Source organism: Ursus americanus, chromosome 26 (assembly GCF_024610735.1).
Source record: "Ursus americanus isolate L20-20 chromosome 26, mUrsAme1.1.p, whole genome shotgun sequence".
NCBI classification, from domain to species: domain Eukaryota; kingdom Metazoa; phylum Chordata; class Mammalia; order Carnivora; family Ursidae; genus Ursus; species Ursus americanus.
The window spans coordinates 13,366,607-13,391,617 of record NC_142152.1 but is presented as its reverse complement, the minus strand read 5'-3'; the positions used below and the strand labels follow the sequence as shown (position 1 = coordinate 13,391,617).

Here is a 25,011-nt window from a genome sequence, read left to right as displayed (position 1 = left end):
AACAAGTTAACCACCACCACAAGGAAGCAGTTACCCAAATCCATTTGTTAGGACAAATGATGCATTTTCTTCAGCAAATCAATGGCATGACAAAAAAAGAAGGGTGGAGGTAAATATTATTTAACAGAGATATAATAATAAATACTGAGTGGCCCTGACTTGAATTCTACTCAAATAAAACATGTAAGAAGGCATTCTTTTTCTTGACATTTGGGAGAATTTTCAATATGATCAGGGTATCAGATGATATTATTGTTAGGTGAAAAATACCATCTGGGTACACAAGAGAATGCTGCTGTCACTGTTATTATTACTTGAGATGTATACCAAAATGACATTGTAGAATTTGCATTAAAACAATCCAAAACAACAAAACAAAACAAAACAAAACAAAACAAAACAAAACCACCAAACAATGTAGGCCCCTGTCTTCTCAAAAAGGTGAGGGAGGGGACTGATAAAACAGCTATGGAAAAATGATGATAGGTCCTGAAGCTGGGTGATGGGTACATGGACATTTCACTGTACTCCCTACTTTTGTGCATTTTGAGAATTCTCTCTCTCTCTTTTTTTAAAAAAATATTTGATTTATTTGAGAGAGAGAGAGAGAGTGAGAGAGAGAAAGCACTGAGGAGGGTCAGAGGGAAAAACAGACTCCCTGCTGAGCAGGGAGCCTGATGTAGGCCTTGATTTTGGGACTCTGGGATAATGACCTGAGCTGAAGGGAGACGCTTAACTGACTGAGACACCCAGGCACCCATTTTGAGAATTTTCATACTAAAACGTTTTTAAAATGAGAGAAAGAAGCAGTATGGAGAGAAAGAGAAAAAGAGAAAGAAGGAACTAGACATGGGAATTAAAGAGAGAAAAGGTTTGGAAAGTCGCTTTGCTTCGTTTATAACAAACCCAGTGATTCATAAGGAAGATGAATTCCCATTTCAGATAGGAGCTACATTCGTGCAAAGAATTTTAATAATATAATATTTCTTTTATTAGAGTAAATAATCCATAATAGAAAATGTAAAAAGAAAGCATTTAAAACTTTGTTAGTTAAAGCAAGCCACACCAACCCCATATATGAGATAATAAGATTATTTTCATACCCTGGCTTCATAAAAACCCTGCCAAAATGGATCTGAGCATGAAGATCAATGTCCAGCACCTGCTTGAGATAGTCCTGCAAATATGAAAAACAATCACTTTATTTTCAAACATTCTAATATCAGACTTTCAAAACTTTACAAATGAAAATAAAATGAATTTGTAAGATTGAAATGAAAAGAAACATCTTATTTTAGTGAAGTTGATTTACTTAAGGCAAATTCCTTCATTTCTTCATTCCTGTCATTCACTTATTCTTTAATAAATATTTATTGAGTACCTGGTATATGCTGAGTACTAATGTAGGTATAGGGGGAATACAGGTTTGAACAAAAGAGACAATGTCCCTGCTTTCACAAAAAATACATTCTAGTAGAAGTAGTTAGGTAATAATCCAAATAACCACATTACTTGATGGGTTGTTGTTTCTCTTTTAATAAAGAATTTTATGTTTGAGAAAGGATGTTAACAAATAAGAAGCTTAAGAAGTTGTGCTAGGTTAGGGAAGCCACATTTTTGTGTACTACCTTATTCTTCTTAATGGACTTAAAATAATGCACATTCCTTGAGGAAAGCCTTGGGCATTTGCCCACAGATTGCCAAATCTAAATAAGTCAACTAAAATAAAAAAATAGTGAGGGAGTTCTAAAATAGAAAGTCAAGGGAGTTTAATTGTTCCAAATTTATATTCTGCCAACAAAAACAACCAACCTAAAGTTAAAACTAATCCACAGTGGCTTGACAAAACTTGACCTTTGGAAATGAAAGACAACATTGCCATGCAGTTGGTTTGGTAGACATAAAGAAAAAAATTGCAGTCCTAAAAATTTCTCAACTTCTAGGTCTATTGCTGAGTTTCCTATTCATTAATCTAAGAAACCTACTAAAATTTTAAATATTTCACAAGCTTGGGATACTTTATTTTAAAAATCTGTCCCCTTCTATTTCCACAGCCTCAGCCAACACCATCTCACCTGGATTACTGAAACAGGTCTCTCTGCCAATAGTCCTGCCCTCTCCAATTCATTCCCCCCTCAGTAGTAAGAGAGATCTCTTCAAAAAAAGTCTGATCGAGTCACCAAAAATACATCAAAACTCCCTGTTTTCCAGGAAAAAGTCTCATCTTTTTAATATCATATCTATGAATCTCATATTTTCTAGCCCCCTTTTAACAATCATTACTCTCGTCAGGCAACCCTCTTCCCATCCAACCCCATTCCTCTTTCTCAATCTCAGCCTCTCTCTTTCTCCCTCCTCACCCTCCTTTTTTTTTCTCTCTCTCTCTCCATCCCAGCAGGACTATATCACTTTAAGTTTCTGAGATATTCTTGCCCCCAATCTCTGAAAATGTTTTTCTTTCTGTCTGGAATACTCTTTCTTTCTACCTTCCTCTCCCCACCCCTTATCTCAGTCTCAGTCATTTTCTCCGCCTCCCCTTAATTCCCAAGGCTGGATGATAGATTGCTTATCTTTATTTTGAGGCTATATTATCAGGTGCAAATTTAGAGTTGTTATATTTTTCTGATGAACTGATCCATTTAAATATACAAAATGTCCCTCCTAATATTTTGTAATCTTTTTTACCTTAATTTTCTCTGATATCAATACAGCCACACCAGCTATCTTTCACTGTTAACTTTTTTTTTTTTTTTTTACTCTCTTACTTCCAATTTGCCGTGTCTTTCTATTTAAGGTGGGTCTTTTATTACTATCATACAATTAATTGTCTTTTTAAAATCCAGATGACAATCTTTAATTGGAGGACTTAGTCCATTTACATTTAATATAATTTCTGCTATATTTGGGTTTAAAACTATCACCCTACTATTTATTTTCTATTTGTCACTTCTGTTTTTATTTCATTTTTCTTCTTTTGTGCCTTCTTTTGAATTCATCAATTTTTTTTGTTGTTTTAATTTCTTTCTCTTCTATTAGCTTGTTAGTTACACATTCTTTTATTATTATTTTAGTGGTTATTTCAGAGATTACAATATACATTCTTGACTTATTATAGTCCACTACAATTTGATATTTTTATTACTTCCCAGACAATGCATGAACCTTAAAACATGTTAATTCCATTTATTCCTCTCTGTACCATATATTCTATATACATTAAGTATGTGTGTATATGAGTGTATATATATTTAACTATTATATATATTTCTGTATATAGTATACAGACAATATACATTCTATATTTATAATTTAATATACGTTTATATATAAACATATTTTAACCTCATAAAACATTATTATTTTATATAATCAACACTCAATTACATTTAACCACATATGAACACTTTCTTTTACTCTTTAATCCTTTCTGCATTTCTGTACCTCCATAATCTTTCTTTTTTTTTAAATTTAACTAATTTTAATTTAAAAGTTAAAAATATATCATGGTAAAAACGCTAACAGATAGAAAGGTATAAAATAAAATTTGAAACTCATCCTTTGCATCACTGGCTAAACTTGTCTATGCATATACATTTTTTTAAAAAAGATTTCATTTATTTATTCGACAGAGATAGAGACAGCCAGCGAGAGAGGGAACACAAGCAGGGGGAGTGGGAGAGGAAGAAGCAGGCTCATAGCGGAAGAGCCCGATGTGGGGCTCGATCCCACAATGCCGGGATCACGCCCTGAGCCGAAGGCAGACGCTCAACCGCTGTGCCACCCAGGCGCCCCTATGCATATACATTTTTTTTAAACTCATACGAGAGAATACTTTACACACAGATTTGCGACTTGTTTTTCCACCCAAAGGAATAGCTAGGATATCTCATGAGCTACCTCCTCTAATTTTAAATGGCTACATTATATTCAAAATACAGTAACTTAACCCATTGGTAGGGTCTGATTACCTATGTTTTGTCTGCCTGTCTCTCTCTCTCTTTTTTTTTGTTTAAACAGCCAATATCTTTTAATTTCCTCCACAATTTTTCTGACTAAAAAAATTTCCTTTAGTATATAGCTGTGCTCAGTTTTTACTTGGCTGAAAATGTCTTTATATTCATTTTTGAAGGAATTTTTTTGCTATATATACAGTTCTACACCAGCTGTTATTTTCTTTCAGCACATTACAAATGCTATGCCATTGTTTTCTGAGTTTCATCATATCTGTTTAGATCATTTGTTAGTTTTATCGTTGGTCCTTTGAAGGTAATGAATCCTTCTGGTAAGACTTTCTCTTTGTCCTTGGTTTTCAGTAGTTTTGCTACAATTACCTAGGTATGTGTTTTTTGTTTGCTTGTTGTTATTTTGTATTTATCCTGGTTTCATTAGCAGACTTGAATTTCTGGCTTGATGTCTTTCATTGGTTTTGGAAAACTCTGCCAACATCTCTTAAATATTGCTTCTGCTCACTCTTTTTCCTTTCCTTCTGGACTCCAATTACATGTATGTTAGACCCTTTACCATATCCCATATGTCTTTTATGCTCTTTTCCATATTTTCCATTCCTTTTCTAAAATTTTTAATATAACGAATAGACTCTAGCTTTCCAGTGAAATTCTTCATTTTGTCATTTCTTTTTTTTTTTTTTTTTTTTTAAGATTTCATTTATTTATTTGACAGAGAGAGAGAGAGACACAGCCAGGGAGAGAGGGAACACAAGCAGGGGGAGTGGGAGAGGAAGAAGAAGGCTCTCAGCGGAGGAGCCTGATGTGGGGCTCGATCCCAGAGCACTGGGATCACGCCCTGAGCCAAAGGCAGACACTTAACACGACTGCACCACCCAGGTGCCCCTGTCATTTCTTTTTTCTTAAAAATTTTAATGACAGTTTAAAAAATTTCACATGGGACAAAAGAAACATCAGTATCATTTTCAGGGCTATTCTATCTTTTTCTTCTTTCTTAACTTTTAGTGATTTGTCCTATCTCTGGCATGTCTGGTGATTTTAAAAACTAAAGTCCAAACATTAAATGTGAAAAAAATTAAAGAGGTTCTAGATGATGATATATTTTTCCAGAAAGGATTTAATTTCCACTGGAAGTTAGTTAAAGTAAACTAAAGATTGCCTGACCTAATCAGAGATTGAGATAATTTGATGTTCAATTTCAGTCTTTGTGAAGGCTGGTATACTTCCAGTTTGTCCTTACTCCTAGAGCACTTCAAGGATTTAAACTGAGAGTCTGAGATATTTGCCAGGCACCCTCCCACCCCTCCACTGCAGGCCCTGAACTCCTAAGACTGCTAAAAATTCTGTTTATTTTCTTAGTCTCTTAGCTACTCTGCTATGGTTGGCTTTTGGGTCTCTTGTACCATTACACACCCCCCTCCCCTTCTCTTGGCTTGGGAATTAGTAAATGCCTTGAGGAAAAATGTGATGAAGAATTCTAGTGTTACTTCTCTGTGGATCACTTTTCTCTGAGATGTTAGTGCCCTGAATCCTGGCTATCTTGGTTGTTCTCTTCAGACACCTGCTTTTTCTTTTTTCTTCTTTAAAATATTAAAAAAAAATTAAATAGCTTTTATAGTTGTTCTTGGTGGGAGGGTTAGTCCAAACAAGCCATTGTATCACAGTAGAAGCAGAACTCTTCAGACCTTATTTGCCCTTATAATACTATGTCCTTCTGATACCACACACCTAGGATCCAGTGCAATTGTCTGATAACTGGTATGTATCCTTTATTGGACTACACAGTTTGTAAGAACAGGAACCTTGTATATATTTAAGAAATCCTTAGTGAACAGCACATGCTATTCATTCATTCATTCATTCACTTCTTAATTCAACAAATATTTTTGAGTCTATCATATATCACAAATTCTATATTTGCTAGAGATTTAATGGTGAACAAGAATAGACATGGTCCCTGACACAAAGATGTTCTATTGTATTTTACCAACAAAGACAGCCTAAAATAAGTAAACCAACAAATAAAATAATTATAAACTGTGGTACATGCTATGAAGGAAATAAACAGGTGCTGGGATAGAGAATAATGGATGGGGTGGAGAATAAGGAAAGGCCATTTTAAAAGAGGTGGTGAGGATGAGAAGGATTCAGCCATATGAAGTGTGAGGAGATGAGAATTCCAGGCAGACGGACGTACATACCAAAGCTTCTAAAGCAGTAAAGCATGTGCCTAGAACTGAAAAGACAATGAAAGGTAGTGAATGAGTGGAAAGAGGCATCAAATGAAGCTGGAGAGACAGGCAGAGGTCATACCTGCAGGTCCTTAAAGGTCATGACACAGAGTTTGGAAAGCAGATATGCTCATTACATATTTGCTAAATGAATGGAAGTATTTTATTTTTCTTGGGGGAAAAAAACCCTCTCATTCTTTTTGAACATGAATATTCATATTTCTTGTGACAGAGAGAAAGCCTGTACCAGACATAGCCATAAAGGCTGAGAATCACCACTGTTCTTAAGTTTTTGTTTACATATAGAAGCAGCAAGGATCTCTGTCTGATATTCTGAAAGCTAGAGTCAGATAGGAAGAAGAAAAATGAATGGATGAAGAAGCAATGCTTTTTCCTCAACTCAGATAAGAACAAACAACATTAGACAAATTGTGAAAGACTTTAAAACAGGCAACAAAGATTATTGGATGTCCAGTGTAGCACAACCTTCTGGTTTGTGTGTTTTATCATCTTTCTGTTATTTTACAAAAATTAAGGTGTAGAAATGGAATATTATTCAGTGATAAAAAGAATGAAATCTTGCCATTTGCAATGACACGGATGGAGCTAGACTATAAGCTAAGCAAAATAAGTCAGTCAGAGAAAGACAAATACCATATGATTTCACTCATATTGGAATTTAAGAAATAAAACAGACAAGCAAAGGGAAAAACGAGACAGAGAGAGAGAGAAATCAAGAAACAGACTCTTAACTATAGAGAACAAACTGATGGTTACCAGAGGGAAGGTGAGTGGGAGGATGGGTGAAATAGGGGCTGGAGATTAAGGAGTGTGCTTGTGGTGATAAACACTGGGTGATGTATGGAAGCGTTGAATCACTATATTGTACACCTTAAACTAATATAACACATATGTTAACTAACAGGAATTAAACTAAAAACTTACAAAAAATTAAGCTGTAGAAAACTGATAGTAAATAATATTATTATTCAAAGAAATGCAAATTAATTATGTCACAGAGATATAATTGATTATTTGCCTGTGGATTTAAAGCAGTTTTCCATTGATAAGCAAATTTATCTCAGCATTCCTGATTATCTGTATCTTTGAATTCTCCTTTGAACCAGTTGTAACATCTTACTGGTTCCTTCATTAACTAATGAGTTAAATAAAATCTTGACCTGTGTTTATTTTATATGTATATGAAATTCATGATTTTAACTATAGAACATTACACTTTAATAATTCTGGAGGCTCCACTGAGATGCCCCCTGGATTTACCTGATGGAGCCAGGTAAACTTGATTGCTACAAAAGTGCACTTTATAGGTGGCTTACAACTGGCCACACTTTTCTTAGGTTCATGGAGTGAATGCCAAGCAGCAATAAAACTTGAACTCTGCTAACTTTTGGTTTCTCTAATTTAGTTCCCTTTATTGATTTTGATTCTATTTTTGATTCCGTGCATGGCCAATAAGGTATTTCTCCTTGTGGCAGCTATGATTGGGAATTTGGTTTTATAGTCTGATAATTCCTACAAGTGGATGATTGAAATCTATTCTTAGGTAAGAGAAGACAGAGAATCTGGCTTATTAGTCTTTCTCATTTATTTGTCTTACTGTCATTTTGAGCCTAAACCAATCAAGAACTTTGTGACCTCTAGGAAGGGAAACAGCTCTTTATCTGTGGACTGGTAAGGTTTTTTTTTTTTTTTTTTGTTTCTGTGTTTATTTGTGACCTGTGGTTGAAGTTGTTGAGATGAAGCTGTATGTTTTTTATGTGTCTGTGCATCTATGTGTCTGTGATCCAGATAGACATTTATCTCATTTTGTGAGTGTGAAATGTTTTCCTACTTCTGGAAAGTATTCATAAATCATATGAATGATTGGGCCTTCAAGCAGAATGGGCCTTCCTCAGGTGTGCTTTGGATTCAGGATGCCTCCCTCCTACCATATTCCTCCTACCCCACCCCTCTTCATCTGAATCTGAATGTGATGGAGGTGTTGGGAGGGGCGATCCAAGAGCCCCTAATCTCCAACTGTCCAGTTTCAGCAGGATCTGGAGAGAAGCGCCCCCATTTTAGGGCTACATAAAGTTTGAGTTGCTAGGGGGAAGAAGAAAAACACATCAAAATAATTATATTGTCTCTTAAATTAAAGGTGCTCTGTTCTGATAGACTTAGAGAAATAAGTGCTTATATAAATAGAATCTTCCTAAAATTACCAGATAATAAGGAAATTTAACATATTTTAAATGAGCTACACTAAAAGGTATTCTTATAATTTTAAGCATCAAAGATCACAACGTTAAGGTAGATCTTTGACAAATAACTTTAGTTATTATGAAAATGCAGCCATGTTCTTTTTCTTATTTCAGTGTTAAGTATAATTAAGCAAATACTTTTTATTTTGCCTGGGTTTGTTTTTCTTAAATTTGTATAGGTTTATTCATCAAATAAGCTAACATTTTTCCTATTATAATATTTTAAGAATGTGAAAAATGTAAAATTGGGTACAATATAATTGAATCATTATTCTGACAAACTTTAAATTTCAATAGTAGTTATGTTTGTATTATGTCACCTTAAAAAGAATTTTCAGGATCTTTAAGTAACAAAATCTTATGAAACTGATATTAAATTAATTAAGTAACAAATAATTATCAGACATCTAGATGATTTCTAAGTTAGACAGAATACTGGATCATTGATAACTAAGCATAATTTTAAGTTAATATACAGATCTTCCTTTACTTATGATGAGGTTACCACCTGACCCATTGTGAGTTGAAAATATCATAAGTTGAAAACTTATTTAATAAACCCATCCAACATCATAGCTTAGCCTAGCCTACCTTAATCATGTTCAAAACACTTACACTACACAACACTTCTACAAAGCCTATTTTATAATAAAGTGCTGGATATCTGATGTAATTTGTTGAATACTATACTGAAGGTGAAAAACAGAATTGTTGTATGATACAGAATGGTTGTAAGTTTATCAGTTGTTTACCCTTATGAGTGTGGCTGACTGGGAGCTGCAGCTTGCTGTGGCTGCCCAAAATCATGAGAGACTATTATCCTGCATATTGCTAGCCTGGGAAAAGATCAAAATTCTAAATGTGAAGTATGGTTTCTACTAATGCCTATCACTTTTACACCATTGTAAAGTTGAAAATTTGTTAGGTCGAACCACAGTAAGTTGGGGACCATTCATACTTTTATTTTAAAGTTAATATACTTTGCTTCTTATTTTTATAAGCTAGAGAGAGGCTATATGTTTAGGTCATGTTAATTAAAATGTTTGTTTGTCTTTACTACATTAAGAAAGTACAAAAGGGATGCATGTGGCTGTAAAAAGTTATATTCTGTGTGTTTACGAAATTTGCTAATTCGCTCAAGTGCTTATATATGATTTCTCAATTATCTAGTTTTCTCTGTGAAATAAAAATTACCTACTTTCTTAAACATTATAATGAAATATGGGTGTTACGATTATGCTAGGAACAATAATGACAGAGAAGTGTAACTATGTGTGTTCTGTTGTTTTTCAAGGAAAATGAGTATTTTTTTTTAAGTCCAGTCCTCAAGATATTTGGTCTCAGGACACTTTACATGCTCTTAAATTAAAATTTATATGGATCCCCAGAGCTTTTATTTATGTGGATTATGTCTAATAGATATTTACTGTATTAGAAATTAAAGCTAAAAAATTTTTTAAATTTGTTGTTTCATTTGGAAATAGCAATGACAAGGCCATTCCATGTTAATATAAGTAACCTTTTTATGCACTGTTTTTATAATTTTGAAAATTTCTTTAATGTTTGGCTTAATAGAAGTTAGTTGGATCCTCTTACTTGCTTCTGCGTTGAGTCTGATGAGGTATCATACAATATACAGCCACTGGAAAAACTCATGTTTACATTCATGAGAGAAGGAGAATAAAAAAATCAAATAAGGTCTTGGTTTTATTATGAAACTAAGTGCAGACCCACTTAAAGTGTCTTAGGGACTTTGTGGGTCTGGGGCCCACTCTTTGTTCTTTGATGAGCTTATTTCTTTAGTTTACTGATTAATGCTTTCCCCATGAAACTCAAGGTTATTTTTTGTGTAATCTCCCTTTTGTACTTTATGTTTATTTTGCCTTTATTTAAAGAAAAAAATAAAGAACAAAGTTTCCTCATTTACAAATGAGCTAAGATTATTTACAATTATCTTACTTCCTGTGCTTATTCCCAATTATTTTATTGTTGCTTTGAAAAATAAGGTAACCAGTACTGTTTCTCAGGTACCCAAGATCCTATCTTAATCGAGTACCCAATTCTTTTTTGACAACTCTTTTGATTTTGCCTTCTAAAGATCAGACCTAAATTTAGTAAAAAGTAAAAATTTCAGAATATCTTTTACACCTAAAACTATCTTTGAAGTTTCCTAGAGGGTCTCTAGAAAATCACAAATATTTTTTCTTTCATCTTATAAAAAGAGATGTTAGAAATAATTAGGTTTGTTTGATATGTTACCATTTTAAGAGTATAATGTGAGGGGAGTTGCCGTCATATCTGAGAAGAGATGCTCAGTGTGCCCTGGGTTAGATCCATATATGTAAAATGTTAATATAAATATTTCAGAAATTTTATGCTTCATGGGACATGCCTGGAGATTTGACAATGCCTTTGCTGTCTATAATATGTCTGCATCCTCAGGGGAAACACATCAAAACTTTTATGACATAGTTACATACTGTATCCGAATAGAGAATTTTACTTATCTATTATGATATTACTGGTTACAGTAATAAGTACAGCCATTAAGTATCTGTCATCTTTAGAAAGTTTCCTTTTACTCTAATGCTTGCCTGAAGGCTCTGTGAAAGGCTACAGTAAATAGTTTGTGCCTGCAACAAAGTCGGATTCAGAGCACTAGGGAAAAGGAATATCATAGGTACTTTGAACTATCGACACTTCAAAGAACAGTCTCTTGGGTATAGGTACCTGAGGTGATATGGCTTAGATAACTTTTATGTAGTACCAGTAGACTCTGTCAGGAATCCCAGGGCTCTTTAGAATAGAAGCAGACCGCTAACCCAAGATCTAGCAGAACAAGAATGACATAGAGCTGAATGAAGTAATAAGAGAAATTTTATTTTATTTATTTGTTTGGAATATTGTTGATTAATTTTATTATTCTATTGCTTTATGGCTCTAGACTTGCAAAACAAACTCAAGGAGGCCTATCTGGTTAATTAATACTTTTGCTGTTAAATAATCAGAGCAAGCCTCTGAGATCAGCCTTTTTTTGTGATGAGTAACGATCTTGGTGATTATTTTGATCATATGAGGTAGGAGGAGGACACTGTCAGGAAAAATTAAGAGACTTTCAAATAGGCAAAAAAAAAAAAAAAAATTACTGGGTGTCCAGTCTAGTGTATCCTTCTTGGCAATCTGTACCTTTCATTGTCTTTGAACTATTTTAGAATTCTGTAGGTTGTGGAAAATTTATAGTAATGCATATAATTTGTTAGTTTTCAGAGCAAAAAGCAGATACCATTTAATTGCAACTGTCAGTGTTTAATAAAAATAAACACTTAGGGGCAGAGGTGGAGGTAGGAAAAGATTTTGAGGGAAGCAACTGTGAAAGGGCCATTTCTTCTTGGCTGAGAAGAGGACTGAGGTCTGTGGGTCCCATAAGCAGCAGGAGCCCCTTCCCCCTGCCCCAAGGCTCCCAGCTTTCCCATGACCCCAGCGTTGCTAGCAAGGCCTAAAGGAGCAAATACCTGAGATCATAGCACTACAGACATTCTAGATGTATCCAGTGCAGACGTGACCATCTGTGTCTCCCTGATCCACTGTTGGTCTCTTAAGCCCCTATCAGTTTCTTGGCATAATCCTTGGAGCAGGTGAGGTCCATAATGGCTTAATAAAATGTCCTGCCAGTTCTGTAGCATAGGTGCTCACAGTAGGATTTAAGTTGAATCAAGTAAATAAATTTCTTGCATACCTGAGTTTCTGCATGTAAGATTCATGCTTGCTACATAATGCTTTTGGATCTTTCCTTGACCTCCCTATCTTTTCAGAGACTGGTTTTCAGGCTCAGCCCTTGAGCTGAAGCAGATGTTCTGTCTCTTAGGCTTTTCTTTCTGCTATTCAAGTACAACTGAAATTCTTTTGGCAACTAGAATTTGCAGGTTGTCAGGAGTTTGTTGCATTTTTGCTTTATCTCTTTCTTCCTGGTTCCTCTTTCATTTCATTCCCACTCAAGGAGGTAAGAATGACAATTATTAGCTCCCATGGAATACTATGGGATGCCTAGTTCCTAAAATCTTCTTCCAAGTAAATTAAAGGTTTAGTGTAAGTATCTTACCATATAGATAGTAAAATAAATAAAACCAATATGCATTACTATATTGCCTCTATTTATTTGTGAGCAAATCCCTAGGACAAATTACATCTTTGTTAGCTTAATCAAGGTTAAGGTTGAGAAGTGTTCTGTCCTTACCATAGTTGAGCCACAATTGCCAAGCCTACGTATGTTAGAAGCTTCTTGCCTTTTCAGAAGTATTGGAAAAGACAATCTTCAGGTTTGCCAAATAGGTATTTTCCCATAATTAAGCTCATTAGCAACCAAGAAAAATTATACATGAAATATTCCCTGGAAACAACAAATTTAACATGCAAGTACTCTTAACTTCAGGGTTTGCTCTTGTGTTATTCAGAGTACCACAGGCAATTTGATGGTAATGAAAACAGACAGGTTGAAAATTATTTCTTATAGCTCCACTATAATGCAGACCTCGGCTCTGGCCTTTGTGACCTCAGAAGAGGTCTGCAGCAATTTGCTCCACCTGGAGCTAAGAACTTCTATGAGACTTTGAGGAAAGACTAATTCAGCAATCTGCTTTAAGGAGAACACTACCCACGCTTCAACACCTTCACTCCTGGATATAATCTGAGATACTAGTTTTGGACTGAGATTCTCTACTTTTCTTCTATGGTTTTTGGCCACTGAAGGGCTATTTTTAAACACTCTAAAACTAGTTGTGAATGAAAGGTAGGCATTCTTTGTTCACAACACTAAATTCTGCCAAATAGGTTATAAATTTAGGCAGTATTTTATAGATAGATAGGGCAGAGACCTAGAACAATCATATATATAAGATCTAGCTAAAAATGGTGCTCTTGGAAAAATCTGAATTTTAGTAATAACTGCTATTATGACAATATTTTCATAATTTTTCAGTTTAGTAATTAATACAAAAAAAAGAAAAAATGGAAAGGGATTATAGGCTGGCAAAATATTCTGTGTTCTGAAATATTTTTGGGCCAAACATCAGGCTGGTTATTGTAGTAAAGTATATTTTGCTTTTATAATATTATTCAATGGACCCAGTAATTATAATGAACCAACACATTTCATACAATATATAAACTTAATGATACTGAGACACTGAAATTGTGATTTTTAAAGGACTAAGCATATACTTTATGCAAATATACTTAGTCTTATAAAATCCTACATACACGTATATATATGTTTGTATTTTATTTTCATTATTATGATTATGATCATTATTATTTGTCAAAAGGTCAATGGAATGCCTAATCCTGTCTTTCCTCCCTGTGAGGAGCTAAGGGTTCTTTATCAGGTTTGGAATATGTGGCGGGGGAGGACAGGATCTTGGGTAAATATCATGTATAAAGGAAGTCCTAATGTTATAGTAAAGTTGAGGAAGCAAAGAATCAGAAATCTTCAAAGGAACATGAAAATCATTTTGCAAGTTGTAGCATTCTCCAAGCTATTCCTGAGGTAAGCCCTCTGATCTACCCATACTACATCCCTTTTAGGATGCCCAGAAATTTCTGAAGCCCTATGGATTTTCAGATTTGTGCAGGTCTGGTTATAAATAACAGATATCTTCCAGACTACCATTAATCAAGGACATTACCTTAGATAAATTTTCATGAACCCCATTTTTCATACCTTTTCCCCCATGGATACACCCCCTGATGTGATGATGACATCAGCACGACTGATACCCTCATTCAAGGCATTGAGTAAATCATCTGGGCTGGAAAAAAATAAAGACAAATAAATTAACCACAAGAAAAGATTTTAGATATTTAAATGCCAACTTAAAACTAAATCACTTTATTCACTGAGTAGGCATTAACATGGGTATAGCACTATATTCTATATGAAGTGGTAATCAAAAAGGTCTCTGCCCAATGCAAGTATAACTCTTGTTGCAGAGAAAGAACAGAAGTGCAGAAGTACTTTCACAGCCACTTTCACTGGCTACAGGTACTTTCACAGGGCTTTTTGCTCTAACAAGGCAGCATAATAAGGGGAGACATTGAGGTGCTGATAGGTGGTCTTACTATCCCAGTTTGCCTAGGATAATCCCAGATTTAGTCACATCGCCTAGGAAATCCCAGGTAAGCCAGGATGGTTGGTGACCCTAGGTGTTGGGAGAGGTCACACAAGACTCTTTAATAAAGGGAATATGATTTAAATTAGTTAGGCCTTGAGAAATGGGCCAGATTTTTGCAAGTGGAAGGAATGAGGAAAGGCCTTGTAAACAAGAGGATCAGCCTGTGATGCAGCCTCAGTGGGGATTAATACGGGGAAAAATAACTGTCTAGAGTGAAGGACTTAGAATGACTGGGATAGGACATGATTTTGGAGGGTCCTCAAGCTCAAGAACTGGGACTTCATCTAGCAAGACAAAGGTGGTGGGGCGGTTCCCTAGAAATATGAAGAGTCAATAGGTGTTTATTAGGAAAAAAACAAGGAAAGCAGAGACTTATGAAATATTCTGAGAGGATAAAAGGACAGGATGAATATTAGGGATTGAAACTAGGCAGATTCCTGATAGTCAACTGAAAAGACCGGTTTACAGGCCCTTTGACTGCACAGGTCAAAGACCTGGGAAGAAGAGATAGAGCAAAACAAAAAAATCTATCCTCTGGATGTTAGAAGGGTACAAAGGCATAATTTGAGATTGATAAATTGAGAAAAAAAAAACAAAGTGCCAGGCATGGGGGCTTATAGTGGGACAGGAAGGTAAAGGTTAGCTACAAAGGACTATTTAGTTACTATCTGAATTCCACACAAAGGTACTGGTAACACACACTGTACTCGCATTCCCCTCCAAATTACAGAGTACAAGAAGGGAGCCTGTTGAGGACTATCTGTCTCGTTTTCTGAAAACTTCTTACCCTATGGGGAAGGGGTGTAGTTCTCTTTCTCCCCCATGGACATCTAACATGTACATTTAAAAAGGGAGCAATCTTAGCTTCTGTTTTTCCAGTTCTTGCATTTACTTCCCCTTGAGGACTATTTTGCTCTTGGGGTCCATGAGATAACCCGACATGTTTCCATAAACCCCTCCTTTGCTGAAGCTAGCCTCAATGTTATACTTTTTTGTTAACTTGAAATCAAATGATGTCTCAATGAGATAGCATACATTCCCCCAAATCACTCTTGGTAGTGAAGTTTTTTCTTTTTTTTAAAGATTTTATTTATTTATTTGACAGAGACAGAGACAGCCAGCGAGAGAGGGAACACAAGCAGGGGGAGTGGGAGAGGAAGAAGCAGGCTCATAGCAGAGGAGCCTGATGTGGGGCTCGATCCCAGAACGCCGGGATCACGCCCTGAGCCGAAGGCAGATGCTTAACCGCTGTGCCACCCAGGTGCCCCGGTAGTGAAGTTTTTTCAAGTCCCTTTACCTTAATGCACTATTTGATGGCAGAGGGAGGGAGAAAGGAGGAGGAAAAGTAGGTGGAGAAGGAGAAGAAGATTTGTAACTAGGACATCATTTCCCTTTTTATTTAGGAGAGACAGAGGTAAGGAGAGGAACTTGAGATTCACCTTAGAGGCGACCTTCAGCTCTCTAAGGCTCTAGAAGAGATAAGCTAGTTGGAAGGTGGCATAGCACAGAGATCAATATAAACTCTGAAGTCAGACTGCCTGAGTTTAAATCCTGGTGCTACTGTTTGCTAGATGTAGATCCTTAGACAAGTTGTTTAACTTCTCTTTGCCTAAGCTTTCCATCTATAAAGTAGAGATAATTTAGGGTTGTTATGAGGATTAAGTGACATAACATGGAATAAACTGTTCCATATAAAACAGTTTATGGAATAGCACACAGTACAAACTAAGTTTTCAAGAAAGGTTAGTTGTTATTATTGCTGTACTACTGACAGAAGTTTATCATCTAAACATATGTAACACCCTGGCAAAGTTCAACTTTAGCATGCTTGATAGTTTTTATTTAGGAGAATATTCATGACTAACATAGAAGAAAATCATAGACTATATGTGAAAAGTCCAAATGGCTCAAGAGCAAGCTAGGCCTGGTTCCAGCCTAAATAGTTTCATTTACTGGTTGGTTCTCTTACTGGATCTGGATAAAATTCTCCTCTCCAAGCACTGGCCTGTGAGTATACTGGGGGTTGTTTGGCTCTGAGGAGCAAGCTCCCAAGGAGAAGACACAAACACAGAAGTTTGAAAAATGGCTCACATGGACATCAAACTACAAACATAGGGACTCTTTAAATCATCTACTTAATTGCTTATGCAGCCAAAAAGGTACCAGATATTTGATAAAGATAGGGTCTATGAATAAAACAAAAGAAAACAAAAACTTAAAAAAAATCCCTTTCAAAGTTAAACTGATTGGGTAAACATCTTAGAAGAATTATATTCAATAATGGGTGTATTTAAAGTAGTTTTGAATTAAGTATTTTATACAGATTTTTCATCAGTCTTTTTCTTCTTACATTTGTGAAAAAGCAACTTATTCTGTTGTATTGAAATACTATAAGATATGCATGTGTTGGGTTCCTGATCACTGCATGCCCAAAGCTCCGGGCCCCTTGCCTTGCTGGGTATTATTATCATCAGGCTGAGCCAAATGGTTGGTCAATGGAGTAAATGGAAAAACACAAAAACAGGATAATGTGGAATGTGGTTCAGGTGAATGGACAATGACTATTATTAACAAAATATAATTTTGTGTTAGTACAAAGAGACATCAGCTAATTTCACCAGTTTTACAATATGTAATTTATAACATGTCAACTCTAGAGGATTATGGTAAAGTCCCTGGAAATAAAGCAGCAGTGACATACACATCTTCATGGTTTTAATCTTTGTTGGTGGATAAAGGTCCTGGGACACGCTAGCCGATGACGCAAATAAACATACATTTCAGTGATTTTTTTTTTCTTACTTGTTTTTACATTATCTGGGGAAGATGTTTTTTTCCTATTTTATAAAACTGCAGAGTCATCAGCTCTCTCTATGAACTTTTCTAACTTGCAGAAATAAATTAAAAGGGATTTTATGCCTTTTAGTATTCAAGGAACATTCTCAGTGTTACTTTCTACTCTGTGTCTGGTGTATTCACAAAACATTGACTCTCAAAGTTGGAAAAGTCTTCGGGGCCTTATTGTGTTCAGTATCACAGCTGGGTGCATTCTTTGGGCCCTGCTCTTCTCTATCCCCCACTGCCCCTCCCTTTGACTCTACTTTCTGTTGCACATTTCTGGTGTCTGGGATCTAGCAGGAGATCATGGCTTAGTAGTGGGTCAGGTACAAATGTATGCCAACAGTCAGAGGATCTATAACTTCATTTATGTTGCATACTATAATTCTACTTATTACTTCATAATAAGTCTGTGAGGTAGATGGAACAGGTAATGTCATTCTCATTTTACAGAAAAAGAAAGGAATATTCAGAGCAAAGCAGTGTTTTATTTATTTTTTAAGGAGGCTCCATGCCCAGCAACCTATAAAGGACCTCAGCTGAGATCAAGAGTCGGATGCTTAACTGTCTGAGCCACCCAGCTGTCCCCAAAGTAGTGTTTTAAAGGTGAGGTAGAGGAATAAGTGGCAGAGCTAGAACTAGAGCCTCTGGATCCTCATTAAGTGTTTATTCCATACCACTAACTAATCAGAGTGATTGTCTAGTCTTTTCAGGAGTATGGCACGTCATACGAGGAAAATTCTCGTAAGAACGGGCCCTTGTGCAAAAGCATCAAATAGTAAGGTAAAAAATAAGAATCTGTGTTCACTAGGAAAGTGCATGTGTGGACATGTTAGTATAATTCTGGGGAATGAAACAAATGTGATTCTGAATCCTATATTCAGATGGAAACTAAAGATTTTGATTAAACGTAACTTTAGGGCTTGCTTACAAATCATAAATTTGCTCTCTTTTTATGATTCATATTATATTTTAAATGATAAAAATATTTCCAACATAACATAATAGTGTAACAGCCATGTATCTATCTTACAGATTGGACAAATGCTAATATTTTCCCATATTTACTGCATATTCCCTCTCCCCTCATTTTTTTAAGAAATAAAAAGTTTGTTTTCTAAAACTAAGCAGTTACTCCGAATAATGATAAAAGGAATAGGGAACAAGGATTATAATCGTCGATATTCTAGTAGAATAAAAACTATTCATGATTTTCTCAGTTCTGTTATATAGATCATGGTATATTAAGTTTTTCAAAGAAGGGAGAGTAAAACTAAAACATTATAATCTGATCTTTTATTATATGACTTTATGTATCTTACATGTCTTTTAAATGGCATTACTTTGTATATATTAGATCATTTTATATTTAAGAAATAAAAGTAATGACAATAATATGCACATTTTAAAAGAACAACACACTTTCACAGGTATGTGTTAATTTCACAACTCTACGTAGTAGGCAGGGCAGGAGAGGGCACTGAGGTTCACAGTGGTAGTGAAAGGTTCAAGGTTACCCTCTGTACACTCTACTATTCTTTTAAACCATAGTAATATTCACATAATGAAAGATAATTTGTTATACACAGTATGCCTTCAGATAAAAGCTATTTATCATTTTTATCTAAATATATAAATCCTATTTGTGGATTCTAAATAGAGATGATAAAAACCTGACAATTTGTACTTTTAAAATTTGAACTATCTTTTACCATTGCCACTGGAGGGGATGCTGGATTAAGCAGATTAACTTTCCTAGGTATATACCAGTAGCTTCCCTTTTCTCAAAGAGCAGCACATCTTAAAGGGTTATTGTAATACCATTTAATTCTTCCTTCACTAATAACCGCAATTTTAATTAGATTTGAATGGCAATTAACCATTTCTTTAAAGATAAATTGAATACTAGCATTAGTCTTGGTTTACTAGCACTTTCTATTCATTTTCACTCGAATTATTAAGTACATACCCATTGTTCTCTTAGAGTACCAATATTATATAAAAGCGTTCTAAAGAGAGCTGATTTAGTACAAAATGCTAAAGATTTAAGTACTAGGTGAGAAAATAGAACTGTTAACTGAAGCCCTGAGTGTCACAAAGTCTAGAACCCAGTTTTGTCTCCTGCTAACAGATGATTCTGAAAGGCAAACGTCACTTTTTGGAGTCTCATTATCTTGCTTGTAAAATAAGAACATTTGGACCACATTCTTTCTATCTTTAACATTCACTGATTTGAATCACTTGAAGCTGAGTGGAATCCAATTTAAGCACAAAGGTATCATTCTTTCTTTTCTTTCTCTTTTTCTTACTTCAATAGAACACTGGCAGCTTGCTGTTGGTGCCTTCCAATTCATGAGTTGTGTGATTTCCGTGTGTTTTACCACTTGTGATCCTTTTTTCTACTACAACTATGTTCCCATCAGGGCCATGGTACCCTAGCAGCTTCCTGAGGGCTGAGAATAAGTAGAACTCTCAGTAGGTAAAGGAAAATACCAGCAATCAAAGAAGCCACCAGCTGGAGGGTAGAGGAATAAACACAATTCAGGACAGCTTCTACTGAAATAAAACTGCTGGGGAAAAGAAATAATTTCAGCAAGAATAACAACAAACAATTAAAGCACCAATGGAAACAGACTTATAACATTAAAAGGATGTTCTGGAATGAAAAACATGATTTTTGAGTTTAAAAATTTAGTAGATGAAGGTAAATATAGTGCCTAATGCAAACTCAATTAGTGGCCTGAAAGACCAAGTGGTAGAAATATCTGAAACGAATGGGATGCCTGGGTGACTCAGTCAATTAAGCATCTGACTCTTGATTTTGACTTAGGTTGTGATCTCAGGGTCATGAGATCAAGCCCCCAGTTGGGCTCTGCGCTCCTCAGGGAATCTGCTCGAGATTCTCTCTCTCCGTCTCCGTCTACCCCTCCCCCTCTAAAAAAATATCTCAAAGGAATGTACAAAAATAAAAAATGATGGAAGTCAATGCAGGAAATAATAAGAAACTTGGAAGACAGAGCAAGAGACTGACATATTACCAATAGGAATTCCATAAAGAAAAAAAGGAACCGATGGAGGGGGAAAATAGAGGAAAATCTCATTTATTTGAAAAGGGTTTGGAAATTTAAAAAATTTATTGAGTTCAAGATAGGATTGCCCAAAAACATAAACCTAAGAATGTCTCAATAAATTCTGTAATTTCAAGGATAAAAAGAAAATCTTACAAGCTGTCAGAAAGACTGAATTTATTAACAAAGGAAAAGAATATTGGCTTTGGACTTCTTATCTACAATACCCAAACTATAAAATAATAGATTACCATAAACATACTCAGAGAAAAAAGGCCTGGAACCTTCAAATCCTATACCCAGTCAGACCCATTCACCTATCAGGACAGAATAATCATATTTGTGAAAATGCAAAGATTCAGATAATAAATCAACCAGTAATGTTCTGGAACAATGACTCTAAATGAAAAAAAAATGGATCAGATCGGAAATCTCAAGATAGGGGGAGATGAAGAGAGGAAGCACTTTTGAAATACATTTACAAACATATTAATAAAACTATACAGCTAAATCTAAATGAATAATGATCAACTAAACTGGGAAATTATAATGTATATACTAAATATGGATTTCTCAGAAGCTGCAGAAATATACTACAAAAGAAAACATAATAGTAGCTAGAATTCAAAGCATTTTCTCAGCAATACCTAAAAGTTTAGGGGTGAGACGAGATGGGGAAAGCAAAAGTTCACTGGTGTAGGGGAACATAGAGGAAATAGGAATGCCTTGGAGGAGGGATATAGGAAGCACCTTTTAAAAAAGATAAGAGTGGAAAAAAATAATAGTGGAGAAATGTATATTTGATTATGAATATCAGAAATTAGAAGGAAAGCATGAGGAGAATGGTAAAGTACAGCAAACCTTCCAAAATAGTAAAAGGGCAAAAGGGAACAAATGGCACCTGGATCAAACCAACAACAGGAAAAAGGACAAGGAAGAAATAACAAAGTTGGATAAATTGTAAACATAAAGTAAGTTGGAAGAAAAAACATCAAGCAATCATTTATAACAAACTGCATGGTAAAGCAAAATAAACTTTATGCCAGGATCAGGGTTATAGTAACTCAAGGCTGGTGCAAAATTGAGCCTTTTTTTTTTTTTTTTTAAGCTCAAATTCCATTTCAATGTTATTCACAAAGGACACACTAAAAGATGAAAGAGTGAAAAAAACCTGATAGGGCAAAAAGACACCAGCCAAGTGTAAATAAGCGAAAAAGCAGGAGTGGCATATTAATGTCAAAGTGGAATTTAAGTTAAAAGAACTAAAAAGGATAAAGAGAGGCAGCAAATTGTGATAAAAGGCAAATTTACAAATTTGATACAATAATGTGTGGCTGTCTCACAAGAGAAGGTCTCATTTTATCTAGGCTTCTTGATTGCCCTGCCAAATCCCTGCACATTGTAGGCACTCAACAAATAAACTGAATTAACCCTAGCTTCAACTCAATCTCTCTATGGTAGCTTTGGGAATGAAGAGTGTACAACTATTACAACTGTAATATAACATAATAATATTATCTGCAGATGGAAGAGAAGATACTACCTAGCATTTATATAATCACAAATAGTACTTTCTTTGAAAGGTTGTCATGTAGAAGAGGGAATAAATTTATTTGGTATTGCTCCAGAGGGCAGAATTAGCGCTAATGGATGGAAGAAACAGATGAAGAGAGATGAAGACTTTGGCTCAGTATAATGCAAAAATATCCTCAGCACAACAGCTGTTCAACAATAGAATGAGCTGCCTCCTAATGCAAGTAAGATGTTCCTCACTAAAAGCATCAAACAAAAACCAGATGGCTAGCTGTTAGAAATTTCTCTAATACCTCCACTGGGTGAATGACTGGATGGGCTAACATTGGAAGTTCCTTTCAACTCTAAGATACTCTGATTCTATGGAAATAACTGAAATTAGTATTATTTTATTTTCACATATAGACTGAAGCATAGAAGGAGAAACTGACTAGAGCACTGAGATATAGTACTCATCTTGCAGATCATATTTTTCTTTCACTTTCTGAACATCAGGAGCATTTGACTATTTGACCTGAGTTAAAAAAAAAAAAAGGCATTTTTTTTCCACCCAAACTTATGACATTCACCTTCAGCTTGGGAAATGGCTACCAATAATAATAACCGTACTCTCCCTGGAATTCTAACTTAATTCTAACTTAATTGAACATCAAAGAAGCTTAAACTTAACAGAAAGTAGATAAAAGGAAAAGGTAAAGCAAATCTCAAAATAAATCTCAGAGAATGCATGCAGCTTTCTCAATACTTTATGTACTACAATTTCTGTGGAAGAAAGGTCTAGAAGGTATGGTATCTTTTGACTTTAACATCTTTGAGAGCCCACTTTTAGTTTAGACTTTTTGCTTTTTAAACTTTGTGTCTGCCTTAAATTACTATAATCCTGACTCTGACATAATTTTTTTTTTGCTTTATCATGAAGTCTATAAAATTCAAAACCAAAACAAAGCCTTTACCCAAGTTTAGATTTTATGGATTTCAGACAGAGCATTCAGAATGTAAATGCAGTTTTATTTTAAAATATTTAATATAAACACACAGATGGACAACAGCTGCTAATTAGTTTCCTGTTTCATCTGTTACACCAACTGTGAGCTGTATCGTTTTAAGATGAGTGAAGATGACAGTGGGAAAGTGAGAAAAATTCTAGGATTTGGAGATTAAGGAATAATGCCAACTGATCATAGCAAGATAACAACAACAACAACAACAACAAAAACCCAAAAACCCCAGTTCTGGACATATACTAATCATATATTAATTTCCTTAGAGGTCCAGGATAAATTCTTCAGCTACAAATATTTTCTGGGTATCTGCTTCATGTATTGATTAAAAACTCCATACTACATGCAGCCCTCATTTAGTCCTTCTTCAGTCCCACTGGGTGTTTAGGCACTATAAAGTCATGTAAAGACAGAAGAACACATCGTCCCTGCCTTTAAGTTTACAAGCTAATGCAGAAAAGATATGACAAAAATTTAGGAAAATGAATGAAATAAGCAATGAAATTAATATCATTGATTGAATTCAAATACATTAATTAAAATGAAAATACATGTAAGGTAAAATGGTATAAAGGGTGGGACAGAATGATCAGAATTGGGAGGGGATAATCAGAAAAGGCTTTCTGGAAGATACTACTTTCAAGTAAGAACACAATCTCCAAAAGTACAGTAATACCTGGAGGTCATTTTTAGAAGGATCAGTAACATCAACTGTAACAGCAAGTCTTAAGGGTAAAGAAAAGCAACTGTAATAGCCACCAAAAAAGTCTGTCCCCGAGAGTGGGAAGAATATCTTGTTGTTAAACACATTTGGTAAGTAGAATATTTTTGGTTGGCCAATAGAAAATGAGAGACCTCTCTTATTTTAATGTTTTTTATTATATTATGTTAGTCACCATACAGTACATCCCTGGTTTCTGATGTAAAGTTCGATGATTCATTAGTTGCATATAACACCCAGTGCACCATGCAATACGTGCCCTCCTTACTACCCATCACCAGTCTGTCCCATTCCCCCACCCCCCTCTCCTCTGAAGCCCTCAGTTTGTTTCTTATAGTCCATAGTCTATGAGAGACCTCTCTTAATGAAGAAATCTATTTAGAAATCTATAAGAAAATAAGGGCGCCTGGGTGGTGCAGTCGTTAAGCGTCTACCTTCGGCTCAGGGCGTGATCCCGGAGCTCTGGGATTGAGCCCCAGATCAGGCTCCTCCGCTAGGAGCCTGCTTCTTCCTCTCCCACTCCCCCTGCTTGTGTTCCCTCTTTCGCTGGCTGTCTCTCTCTGTCAAATAAATAATCTTAAAAAAAAAAAAAGAAATCTATAAGAAAATAAATGTTTTATGTTGACTCAAAAATTAAAACTTCACATTTTGAGCAGAAAAGGTGTTTATTTCATAAGAGAAGAAAGGCAGTTTATAAAGATGACAAGAATTAATTAAATTTGGACCTAAATTCTCCCTGGTAGAAATTTCTACTTTTAGAGCAGTAGGTAAACACTAAGATGTTAGGATATGTTTGTTTCACAAACTGAAGACATAAAGCACTGGGCTTTGCCTGAATAATCACTGTACTGTGAAGCCTACCTTGATAACCCCTTCTAAATACACCAGTTTTATATGAATCTGGTTTGCTTTCTCATTGCTTGTTCCCTTTCTGTTTCATGCTTTAATGTGAAGAGGCAGCTTCACAAATCGGCAGGCAATTCAAATCCAAAATACCAATCTGGGACAGAGCCAAGCAAGCCCAGCATGATATGAGTGGGGCAGGCTTCTGCAATGGCAATTTTCCAGAAGGGGGAACTCTTTTCTTAATTATGGGAATTTCTCAGCCCTTCAGGCCTTGCAAGGCTGGAAGGTCTAAGTCAGCAGTTGGAAACTACATTACCAAGCTGTTTTAAAGCTGATGTAAAAATATAAACAGCTCAATAGTTAAATCAGTTTCAGACATG

The 25,011-nt window shown here is 35.3% G+C and overlaps 1 protein-coding gene across 18 annotated transcripts in view; it reads right to left on the bottom strand.

The window, feature by feature from the left end:
* The window catches only part of GPHN (gephyrin), a 603,483-nt gene that overhangs the window by 18,361 nt on the left and 560,111 nt on the right, over window positions 1–25,011 (bottom strand). For all 18 annotated transcript variants that reach the window (XM_087856022.1, XM_087856023.1, XM_087856025.1 and 15 more), the window contains 2 exons: window positions 14,174–14,261; window positions 1,104–1,177 (listed from right to left, as the gene is read on the bottom strand). In XM_087856022.1, the coding sequence (XP_087712148.1) occupies window positions 1,104–1,177; window positions 14,174–14,261 (162 nt within the window). The remainder of the gene's footprint in view (window positions 1–1,103; window positions 1,178–14,173; window positions 14,262–25,011) is intronic.